The sequence below is a fragment of the Scleropages formosus genome, chromosome 22, assembly GCF_900964775.1.
Source record: "Scleropages formosus chromosome 22, fSclFor1.1, whole genome shotgun sequence".
NCBI classification, from domain to species: domain Eukaryota; kingdom Metazoa; phylum Chordata; class Actinopteri; order Osteoglossiformes; family Osteoglossidae; genus Scleropages; species Scleropages formosus.
The window spans coordinates 10,006,713-10,019,040 of NC_041827.1; the positions used below are offsets into that span (position 1 = coordinate 10,006,713).

The 12,328-nt window shown below is 42.8% G+C and overlaps 1 protein-coding gene across 1 annotated transcript; it reads left to right on the plus strand.

Moving 5' to 3' along the window:
* Positions 1-3,477: 3,477 nt before the first annotated feature.
* Positions 3,478-11,678, plus strand: LOC108918179 (Krueppel-like factor 15). The gene is made up of 3 exons (XM_018725245.2): positions 3,478-3,646; positions 5,585-6,960; positions 11,291-11,678. The coding sequence occupies exons 2-3, from the start codon at positions 5,810-5,812 to the stop codon at positions 11,457-11,459; spliced, it is 1,320 nt and encodes a 439-aa protein (XP_018580761.1). The 5' UTR covers positions 3,478-3,646; positions 5,585-5,809; the 3' UTR covers positions 11,460-11,678.
* The last annotated feature ends 650 nt before the right edge of the window (positions 11,679-12,328 follow it).

Below are 12,328 nucleotides of genomic sequence, written 5' to 3' on the forward strand. Positions count from 1 at the left end.
GTTCTGTTAAAAAGGTCCCTATTGTTAGCTTTGATGACAAATGTCAGATGCTGCTTCATCTTCCCCATCCTGGGTGTGTCTCCTCCCCCTCCAGCCTTACACCCTGTGCTGCCGGGTTAAGCTTCGGTTCGCTGCGACCCTACTTGGGGCAAGCGGTTTCAGACAGTGTGTGTGTGTGTGTGCTTTATCTTCATTGGATCTCAACCTTAAGGCTTTATTTATGCTAATATAAGGGTGTTCATGTTATAAAAACTTCAAATGAAGTAAATACACACACACACACACACACACATTTTCTGAACCGCTCATCCCATACGGGGTCGCGGGGAACCGGAGCCTACCCGGCAACACAGAGCGTAAGGCCGGAGGGGGAGGGGCCACACCCAGGACGGGACGCCAGTCCGCCGCAAGGCACCCCAAGTGGGACTTGAACCCCAGACTCGAGGACCCGGTCCAACCCACTGCACCACCGCGCCCCCATGAAGTAAATAACTGAGCTAATAGTAATATTTTATAGTTTTTTTCTGGGAGGACTCAAAGAACCCAGGTTCGAATCCTGCGCCTGCTGTAGTACCATTGATAAAGGTGCTTTGCCTGATTTGCTCTAGTAAAGTTTATCCAGCTGTATTAATGGGTAAATGATTGTAAGTAGCTTTACACTGAAAATTGCTTTGGAGAAAAGCATCAACTACATGAATTAAATCTAATACTAGTATTGAATCTGCTATTTCAGTTGGGATTTGTTGGCACAGTGGTACACTGGGAAGTTCCGGTACATTGCAGCACCTGAGCTTTGCATTCAGATGAAGGCTTGAATCTGGCTGAGTCTGTGAGGAGTTTGCATGTGCTCCCTTTGTTTGCATAGTTCTCCACCTACGGTCCAAGAATATACGTTTCAGGTGAATTGGAACATGTAAATTACATGTAGTGTGTGCTTGGGTCAGCATGTTACATTGTTCTGCTCTATAAATGGGTGAATGATTTAGGGTATTTAGTGCATATACGCTGGATAAAGGTGTCATCTAAATATTAGATAAAAATCATTACAGGTCTTCTAAATTAAAAAATGTGAATTGTTTTATATTTACCTTTATCAGTGGTTGTGAGTGGCTGAAATTCTCAGTGTGATAGAAAGTAGGAAGAATATAGCTGGTCTTGTTATACTTGTGACCAAAAGCGAAGGAAAACACCCAGATTTACACCACCGAATGACTAAAACCTTTTGAGACTCTACCAGTGTACCATGTATAACTTCTTATACAAGGCACTGTACAGAATAAAATACCTTTTGTGGAAGTAAAACAACCACATAATAGTTTGAATAATAGGCATTTTCTAAGAAAAACTGTATATATTTTTATAAGCCATCGTAGCAATTTTCTTGTAGTATGAGAAATGTTTGTGTAAGACACGTGTACTCTTTAAGACACATTTTCTGAACTGATTGTCCCATTTAGGGTTGCAGGGAGCCAGAGCCTAACCTGGCAACACAGGGCATAAGACCGGAGAGAAAGGGGACACACCCAAGACAGGACACCAGTCCTTCACAAGATACCCCAAGCAGGACTCAAACCCTAGACCCACAGGAGAGCAGGACCTAGTCCAACCCACTGCGCCACCACATCCACCTTCTTTAAGTCAGTATGAGTGAAATAGGGAAAAAAAAAAATCAATTGTGCATTTCAAATTAAGACTGAATTAATACCAGCCTGAAAACGCAATTTACTGAGCTGAAAGTGTTTTGCTGCACCTCTTCCTGCTGTGTCATCATTTTCATTGCCAATATGAAATGCGTGTAGAATAATACTTATCGCCAACTTTAAATAAATACAGAGTGAGATTTTTGCAAGTTGCCAATGAGTGACTGTATAGATGGTGTAAAATACACATATAACCCAAGACACTGAATGTAATCTTGTGAATTTTTAATCTGGAACTGACTTTATGTTCTGAGCTGTAAATAAATGTAGAGAGGATATCAATGGTCAATGCAACATTCACTGCACTGAGGTTAAGATACTCAAAATCTCAGATTTCTGAAACACAGTTACAATTCTTATGTTGATAATGTTGATGAGAATATGAATATGACATAATGCCAGTTGCTGCAACATTAACAACATTAAGTCATTTAGTGAATGCTTTTCTCCAATGCTGTTTGAAAGATAAGAACATAAATGAGAAAATGTCAACTTCCTACTACTACCTAAAGGACAGAAATTTTTACTTGTTGTTTTTACTTCCACAACAGGTGTTTCATTCTGTACAACAGTTTGTATCAGATGCTTGTTTCAGGTATTTTTGAGCAACACACACTTTGATCATGCTCTTCAATAATTTTATCATGGAATGAATTCACCTAATTATATGAAGGAAGAGTTTATATTAATTTGTTTAACCACTGTAACCACTGCCATTCTTTATAAGATGGTTGAAAGGGCAAACTGTTTCTCAGTTGTCTTTCTGGAAAAACATACCTTACAACACAAATCTAACACTGTTTTTTCTTTTCATTTTTTAAAATCACAGCAAATTACAGTATTATAGATGTTACACAATGGGTAAGAAAAAGCCCGTGGACATTATTTAAGATATTTTCAAGGAATGAACGGTCTAAGTGAAGTGGGATGTTCCGGCTCTTATCTTCACTGTTTTTGAGTCAAAAGTTATGATTCACTTTTGTTGTTTTTGGCTGGTAGCCCGGGTGTCACTGGATGAATGACTCTTTCAATCAGTAACCACCACTGTGTACACCACAATCCGAACCCATGTTTTCCAAAGACAACACACTTAGCGTTGCTAAAAGCTTTCATCAAATGGGAACGATATGCAGTGTTAACAAGAACGGTTCAATGGAGAAACTTTTAAATTATGAAGAAACTATTTCTCACCCTATGTGACTGAAGGTATTTGCCATGATCAGCATATAACACGGCAGTGTATCAACTTGTCAGTTACTCTGTAGCATTAATTGACACAATATATAGTGTTGTACTGGTGGAGTATGTTAGGCTTTGCGGAGATAGCTGATCCTCCTTTTTAGGCCTATGATATGTCTTAGTTTGTTTGAGAGGAAATGTACTGAACCATGTTTGTTTGACACAGCGCAGCCCTCGCAGTCTCTATTATTATTGGTGTGTTCGCGACAAGCTTTAACATGCTTCACACTGACTGTGGCTTTCACTGGACTCATCTTAAGTCTTTTCCCTCGTTTCCGGCTTTCAGATATCGTTTACACCTGTGAGGAACAGGTCCTTCCAGACAGTTCTGTAAATTTGTAAGATTAATGTGGCATCAAACGTGACACAAAGTATTCTCCTTGATGTGGAGCGGCTCGTTGGCAACAGCTCGCGATGACGTCAAGCGTGAAGACCCGCCTTCCCGCCGCCACTGGCCAATCGCGTCCCGCAGCGAAGACGAGCCTTCGGTAGGCCGTGCCCACGGTTTACTCTTATAACGCGCACGCCAGTGGTCATGTGACAGTAATATAGTACAACTACAGTACGGAGGGATCGCGGAGTCCTACGCGCCTCTTTTACCGTTGCAACTGCTGGCCCGCTCCAAGGGCAACGAGGATTGACAGTTCAGTTGGCTAAATCGTGGGATTAATAAAAAGGGATTTTGATTTCTCAATCAGTAAAATAAGGTAAGCCTGAACGAAGAAAAGCTGCTCTTACACAGTGTTTTTCTAGCGTATGACATAAATTTGGCGCGTACGCGTTCCCCCCCATTTCGCGCGCCGCGCGCAGGACGAAAACATGTTTACGTTGTAGCCCCTCGTAGCCGCTCGTGCTTGACCAGCGGACATGTGTGGTTTAAGGAACATGTGCAGCCTGCGTTAAGTCCGCGGAAAGACGCCACGGAAATTTGAACACTGCTGCCGCCCAGGCAGCTGAGCCACTCTCTGTCTGTCATGACAAATGTGGGCAAAACGTGCGCCAGTGCTGCTCAGCTTAATGCTGCAGTTTTTCTTTTTTATTATTGTAGCCTTCACGAGAACCCTACTAATAGGCTGGATATCCTGATTTATCGAAGAAACGCATATGCGTGGGCTGAAGCTTTCAGTTCGGAGATCATTAAAAAAATATACACAGTACATACTCATATATACGTACATAAAATGGTGAAGGTAAATTAGCATTTTAGACTAGTTTCTCCTTTGCGGTGCTGCAACCTATTTGTTCTTAAATTCAACTGTTGGCTAACTAAATCCTAGTGCATAAAAAAACAATTAGAGTTAATTATGATTTATCGCGCTGTGTGAAAAAGATGGGAATAAATATAGAGATGAAGCGTACACATTTCTTTAAATTCCCATTCATACTCATGGTGTTGTGTTCGGTGTCATCGTAAATACTGTAATATGCAGTGAAGGTGGTTTGGGCGCGCGATTGAAGGCATGCAGCACGCGCTCCGCCGTCACGCTGTTGACAGTCGCTGAAGGGGGGGGGGGGGGCGTCGGGGGGGTATGGGGGAGGAGGGTTACTATCGGTCATCTTGGAGCGACGGGGGCCAAAAAAGGGGGTCCAGGGGAAGGAAGGGGGGCGGTCACTACACGCATGCTTGCTGTCAGAAAGCTTTTGCCGCGGACTTTGCTTTGCGTCAGTCTCCGGGTTATTTTGCTAAAGATCAGATGTGCTCATTGCAGTGATATCGGACATACTGCCTTTCCAATCATCACTCAACAATCATATTAGGAATGATATTGCCACCGCTCGTCCATTTCATTTGCGCTGTGCTGTGTCTTCTTTTTTTGTGCAACGTGCTCAGTTTTCCATGATCACATATGTGTGCAGATTCTTTATGCAGTATGGAGTAATTTACGTGTTTTAAAACGTTTTTATTAGGATATTTGATGATGTGTCTCTGTTAGCGCCGTGCGAATCATGTATTGTACAACAGGGTGATTTTGAAACCTCCGCTTATAAACGAAACCTAAAGTGCCTAATTTTTTCTCGGTATTTCGAGCCCCCATAATAAATACCCACTTCGGTGCTTTATTCCGTGTTTTTGGAAGACACTGCACTGAGCTCCAGGACTGATCTAAGTGAAATCGTGTGGTTCGTTCGTGTAATAAACGGGAAAAGTTGAGATTCACGGCAAAACTGCGGAACTTTTCTTGCTGTATTTCCCCGCGCGCCATTTGACGAGAGAGAGAGAGAGAGAGAGAGAGAGAGAGAGAGAGAGAGAGAGAGAGAGAGAGAGAGAGAGAGAGAGAGAGAGAGAGAGAGAGAGAGAGAGAGAGAGAGAGAGAGAGAGAGAGAGAGAGAGAGAGAGAGAGAGAGAGAGAGAGTCCTATGACATTATAGCTTTCTCCAGGAATGCTAATTTTCTATTACAGAAGGCTAGAGTTGGACTAAGTGCCTGACTTGTATTTTATATAACCAGATGATAGCACTGGCTGGGCAATTACAGACTTTCTGAAGACATGTTGAATTTCAATAATAAATTATAAAGAGTTTTTTTTTATTAGATTTCTGGGGGATTTTAAATTCATGGCAATGTGTTATGTAAATCTGCGCACTCATAGAGTACAAATGGTTTTTGTAACAAACTTTTTTTTTTTTTTTTTACTTCTCTCCAGGAACTTCCTTGGATGACATTTTGCAAACCCAGCACATCTTTCCAGTGAGATCTGACTGCCAGAGTCGGCTGTCTCTCATTACTTTGCTGTTTGATTTTGTGTTCAAGTTGGCTGTTCTGTCTTTCAAGAGGACGCCAGGTCAACAGAAAATATCATAAATAGAAACATTTTAGCAAAGTACCTACAGGAGCAGTGAAATTTGTGTTTTGACTAGCCGCACCAGGAATGGTGGACCATTTGCATGCACGCAAGGAGACCTTCCTACCTTATGGAGGCTCCCTGTCAATATGCCACCTGTCGGATATGGTGACTGATGCAGGGAGTTACCAGGTGCTGTCCTCACCTTTCTCCGAGGACGACCTCAGCGACTCATCCAGCCCTCGATCCTGCTCCAGCCCGGACTCTCAGGTGCTCAGTTCCAGCTATGGCAGCAGCTCTAGTGCTGAAAGCCAGGAGAGCATCCTGGACTTCTTGCTGTCTCAGACCTCACTAGGTGGTGTGTCAGAGACTTCTCCATCTCCTGACTTAGTGTGGGACTCGCAAACATCAAATCTATCAACTCAGCACATGAAAGAGGAGAACTTTGACTTTCCTATCTTCTCATCTGACCTGGAGGACCAGACAGGGCCTTTCCATCCCACCCTGGAGGAGATCGAGGAGTTCCTGGAGGAAAATATGGAAGTGGTGGCTATGAAACAGGAGTCGGCTGAAGGCGCAGAGTTGGAAATGACCGGCCAGATCTCGGTATTGTCAGAAACTGGGGCTCAGCAGCCAGACCAGAGTGCGCCTGTGTCCAGTGCCGCTGTCACCGGCCATACCGAGACCAAAAGCACACCCACAATGAACTCCAGCCCAGGCTCCTGTGGAAATGTAACAAGCAAGGTTCCCAGTAAGCCGCTTTCAATGAACAAGAATGAGATGCCGGTCATCCTGCAGATTCAACCCATTCAGGTCAAGCAGGAACAGAGCAGCAGCCCAACCCCTCCCGCCCAGGTATCCCCTCAGCCGGCTTCGGACATTAAGATTGCCCAATTGCTGGTCAACATACAGGGACAGACCTTCGCTCTGGTGCCACAAGCACTGGTACCTTCTTCCAGCCTTAATGTATCGTCCAAGTTTGTCCGCATCGCACCCGTGCCCATAGCAGCCAAGCCTGTGGGTGCGGGAGAAGGAGGTGCGGGGGTTCAGGCCGCAGGCCTCTTAGCTGCAGGGCAGAAGTTCCAGAAGAACCCAATTGCGGACCTTATCAAAATGCACAAATGCACTTTTCCTGGATGCACCAAAATGTATACCAAGAGTAGTCACCTGAAAGCACACCTGAGGAGACATACCGGGGAGAAGCCCTTCGCCTGCACCTGGCCAGGCTGTGGTTGGAGGTAATACTGACATCCTGCAAGTATGATCATGTGGGCTGTTAAAGCCAGTTCTGACATTTACGAATTTTATTCGTAATCAGCGTAACAAATTATTCTGTATAAGAAGCTTATGATATCATTTGTGTCATGTTTCACTCTTAGTCACATTTAGCAAAATACTGTGTACAATATGAAAGGTACCCGTTCGATTATTACAGACAGAATGTACTTTACCATGATTTAAAAATGTGCTTTAATGCACCAAGATACGCAAAGGATGTAACTACAAATCGGACGATGAACGCAAGGAAGGCGAAATATGGTTACAGCCTTCTGTCTCCTTACATCTGGTGAAGCCTGTACTACAACATACCAAAATTAGGCTGGCCTGTTGAGGTCTTATGATCTTAGGATAAGTCTGCCTCTCTGTCTAAGTGTGCATCTGAAGGCTGACTGTGAAAAAGAAAGACATATATTTGCCTAACCCAGCAAAGCCAGCTGCATGTGATTTTCTGTTTACTGTGTATTAGTACCATGTGGAAATTTAACTCCCTGTTTGTCCTCTCTCAGTGTCAGCTCTGCAGCTTTACATCATCTGTGTTTCTTTTAGTCCATTTTTTGCACAGGTATACCTCAAAAATATATATTCTATATTTAGCAAAGAAATACATATATTCTTCTGTAATAGCACTCCGTGGGAAGCAGCGCCGTTGCTAAGGTGTGTGTACGCAGGACTTCCTTGCTATAAGAAGTTCATTCTTAGAGTGGTGTAAAATCTAAACGCACACTTACGGTTGATGTTTTCCCAGTAGCGTACACCTGGCTGATTGGAAGTTGTCCTCAGTTTGTGCCGGCACTTTGCCGTTTAGGGGAATTTACAAAGCGATTTCTGAAAAATTAAACCTTCAACACTGAACGACACTGAGATTGGTTTCAACACAAGTATTTCTCCCTCCTTGTCGGTAATTTTAATGAAGCTATAGGTAAATATATTAATAAATCAACTATAGCTTATAAGTGCATGTAGGATTGCTCTGTAATGTAAGGATTATATCCATGAAAACAGATTTGGTGTTTTATACAGGCAAAAATCAGTGTGAAATTTATGTTCTTGTTTTTTCTGTGAGCGCTGCCTTGTAAGTCTTCAGGAAATGACCCAAGTCACCTCACAGCTGTTGATGTTTTTATTTAAAACCTCACACTATATTTGTCAGACAGACCACCGTCTCTCTCTTTTTTTTTTTTTAAGCAGAAGTACATGTGTACAGAATACTTCCTTTTTTTTCCCCCAATTAGGCAATCTCAGATTCACAGAGCACGTTAGGCCTTTCTGTCAGATTCGGCGTTTACACTTGCACTTTTTCCGTGGGCGCTACTGCTGCAATTTGTAATTAGAGCTTCGTGAAACTGGTTTGAAGAATGGAATGACATATTTAACCAATCTGTTATAAATACACCCAGTGTCATCTTCGCTAAGCGTAGCTTAAAGACTGTCTTGAGAGCTGTTTACGTGTGATTAGCGGCTACATTCACAGAACTCTTTTGGCATCTCGTTTTGGAATCGACTGCGGTTATGTAACTGTTTAACCACTCCCTCTGGTTTGACAGATATTCACTGGAGCATGTGCTTCTTAAGCTTTACAGGGGATTAAAGAGCCTATGTGTGCATGACAGAGAGAAGGATGATTTTATGCATTTCTGTGCGTATATCGCAGAGTAAAAGGCTCCTTTATGTGTGTGTGTGTGTATTGCACTTCATCATGCGATGTCATGTTATGCATATGATGTTTGCATACTTTCACGCTGCTCAATCTCATTAGTGGACATAGAAGGACTTGTTTGTGTGAGCAAGTGACTTAGTGTGTGACTCTCGAACGTGAAGTTCAACAAGCCTCCCTCCGGTGCACGAAAGTGTCACTCAAACCCTGGTCTTTAGAAAATAAGGGATTGGTAGTGTGCGCCTTCTCTCGCAAAGGATACTGGAAGCATAGATTACAAATAGGGACTCGCAGGCAAGCTGAAACAGAGATCTCCAGATTAATGAGCGAGTGCTGGCTGAAAGAAGCCACAAATGTGTGTTACCCTCCCAGCCCTATGGCATTTTACTTTTCATTTGTTCTGTGTTTATTGCCTGCAGAACTCCGGCGCTCGGTCTCTCTGTTCTTGGTTTAACGGCTCAGCAGATTCATTATTTCAGCCTGTGATCCTAATAATTTAATCTGAGGCTCACAAGAAGACTTCAGCAGGTAACTCTCATGTGCCAGGTGTTGCCAAAATTCCATTTATTTCAGATATAAGAAAAAGCACAGGGCGATATTAGAACAAAAAAAATTGTAAATCTTTTTTTTTTCTTTTTTTTTTTTTGATACAGGACAAGTTATTTGAAAGTACTTATAAATGTGTGCAATTATGTTATGAGTGATTGCATATGTACCTGTCATTTGTGACAACATAGCACATGATCTGTAGTTGTCAAAGAAACCATAGTAACGTGGTCTTTGAATACATCACAGACAAAGTGGCCTTGTCAAGAGACAAAATTTTCCGCTGCAGGAATTAGCGCGAGTGAAAGTGAGAGGGAGGTGGGTTAGTGGGGAACTAGGCCTATTTAATTTTTGCACACAATTGCGCTGGAGGGAACTGCCTTGGAAATGAATCCAACAAAGGCTACCTCCTGAATAGTTACCATGACCTCCCCCTTCGGAACGCCTGCTCCACCGGATCTGGTTGGAAAGCAGGAAGGGTTGGCTTAAAGTGCCTTAAAATGCCTTCGCAAGCCATTGCTTCCCATGCTCAAGTTGGACATGAACCAAAAGTTCATAACTTGTACCTACGTGGCCTACCTCTCAGACTTGCACTTGATTAGAAGCGATGCCGAATTAAAGCACATTAGCGCGTAATGCGACGACGCATAGCGCACGCAGCGAAACAGCGGCTGCCCGAGGCAGGTCCAGAAAACAGCGCAGCGAGGAGTGAATGCTGAACTGCAGGAGGCCAGCAATTGTATTTGCATTATTGTAAAATGAAAGCAGGAGGAAAAAACCAGAAGATTTTCTCCGAAAATAGATGAGGGTTTCAGTCTAAAGTTTCATCATGTGAGCAGCCACACCGATGGCTGAGATAGAGTGGGAACGCTGCTCGAGTTGGGCACGTGAAAACATTATGTAGTAAATATACAGCTGATGTACATTTATAAACTTATCTGTCACGGACATGGATAACTAAAATAGATCTTTCTCTGTGTATTGTAGTTCAGACAGTTTGTCTCCAATGTATTGTCTTGTCTTATTTTCACCTGAGGGGGGCGCGGTGGGTTGGACCAGGTCCTGCTCTCCTGTGGGTCTGGGGTTCGAATCCCGGGTGGGGTGCCTTGCGACGGACTGGCGTCCCGTCCCGGGTGCGTCCCCTCCCCCTCCGGCCTTACGCCCCGTGTTGCCGAGTTAGGCTCCGGTTCCCCGCGACCCCGTATGGGACAAGCGGTTAAGACAATGTGTGTATTTTCACCTGAGTTTATTAATTTAAAAAAATGTACAGCTAAGCTCACTCATTAGGGTACTTGGTACTATAAGCAAAATGGTATTCAAAGTTTATATATGTACACTGGAAATTTTCTTATGTTTAGCTGATGAATGTCGCTGCCATTTCAAACCCAGATGCACAAAGAGGTGAAGGGGCTTTTTGTTAATACACTTTATAAATGAGCTTCAATCAGGTTCTCTTTGACTGTACTCTTTACAGTTTTATTGAAACAGAGTTTTTTCTTCAGAAGATGAAGCAAGATCTCCGAGAGCAATTCGTTGACTCTTACAAGTATGACGTGGAAGTTTATGGAGCTGAGCTCAAGCTGCTTCAGCGTGGGAGGTGTCTTTCTCTCCACCAATTTAATACCTTGAGTTATTTCCATGTGTTAGTGCACAATTATGGGGCCCCCTCAGAGATTAAGTGTATTTATCGCTGCTAAATTGGTTGGTAATGGCTGGAAGGCAGGAGTTTTTTCTTTTTTTTGCCTGACTGACGTGGGAGCAGAATTTATTTCAGTTGTGGTCTTGTGTTGTATGTGAGAGAGATGGTGTCTAGTTGTCTAGTTTTCAAGTCGGCAAGAAAACAATGATACATAGTATCCAGATATAGGCAACTCGGAAAGAGATCTCCTCTGTTTCCGGGCCACCGCTTGGTCGCGGATGAGCAGATATTCAATCCTGTAAATGCCTGAGGCCTTCCATGGGCTCAGACTTATTACAGAACCAAAGTTCATCTTCACGTTAAACCCAATTGTACTGTGGTTAACTGCTCACTGCGAACAGAGTTTCATGGGCGCTGACCAATGTCCTTTTTGTGTTGTGTTCCCCAGGTTCTCCCGCTCAGATGAGCTCTCCCGCCACAGGCGTTCCCATTCAGGCGTGAAGCCCTACCAGTGTCCTGTTTGTGATAAAAAGTTTGCCCGCAGCGATCACCTGTCCAAACACATCAAAGTTCATCGCTTTCCTAGAAGCAGCCGGACGGTTCGTGCCACAAACTGACCCTTTGTAACTTTTCAGTGGATGGAGATCAAGAAGAGATAGGATCTACGCGCACCTCTGTGTGCTTGTATGTTGAGGAGGGTGTTTGTGGAACTGTGATAATTTATGGTGTCAAGTCAGAACACAGACACATTGATCTTTGACGTTGTTGAGGTTCTTGCAAGAGGTATTTTTGTATGTTTCTCTTGTTTTTATTTCCAGTTATTTTTTAAATTTCAAAGGTTTTATATTTTTCGGAATAGTTTTTCGATCACTATTTTCATTGTAAATGTTTTTCAGCTTCTGTCTAATGAACAACTATCAATGTGTCGACATTCCTTAATGTACATGTTGTCATACTGTTACTGTAGAGGGGAATTCTTCTTAAGCAAACAGTTATTGTTTTTCTCTCTTTTTTCAGTTTTTCATCTATTCATTTTAACATAAACATGATAAAGCTGCAGGACGTGAGGGATGAGATAAAGGTGTAAAGTGAAAGGTGAAAGGGGAAATGTACCCATTTTTGAGATCCCATAATGCAGAAATGATGGCAGTCTGTCCCTCCAAGGGAATGACAAAGACATGAGATCACACTTGAACTACTGATACACATCAGGGTCATGTCGCTATAAGCTACTAGGAATTATATATTTCACTTGTTTTCTGCCGCTGAAGTTTCATTTACAGATAAAACAGAAGACTTTAGTTCATACTCTGATTTGATCTTGGAATGACAGACCAAGGATTTGGTAAATAAAAAAACAACAGGAAAACAAGATGCACACATGGATGACTCTGTACATTTATATGTAAACCAGCTAGCCTTCTGATCAGTATTGAATGACTAATCATATGTTTCGTTTTCATGTTGCCAGTGTATTGTTTTCACT

Bases quoted from the DNA above. Each gene is read 5' to 3' on its own strand.
- LOC108918179 (XM_018725245.2), top strand. From the start codon at position 5,810: ATGGTGGACCATTTGCATGCACGCAAGGAGACCTTCCTACCTTATGGA. The intron at 6,961-11,290 runs GTAATACTGACA...TGTGTTCCCCAG, and splicing joins TGGCCAGGCTGTGGTTGGAG to GTTCTCCCGCTCAGATGAGC.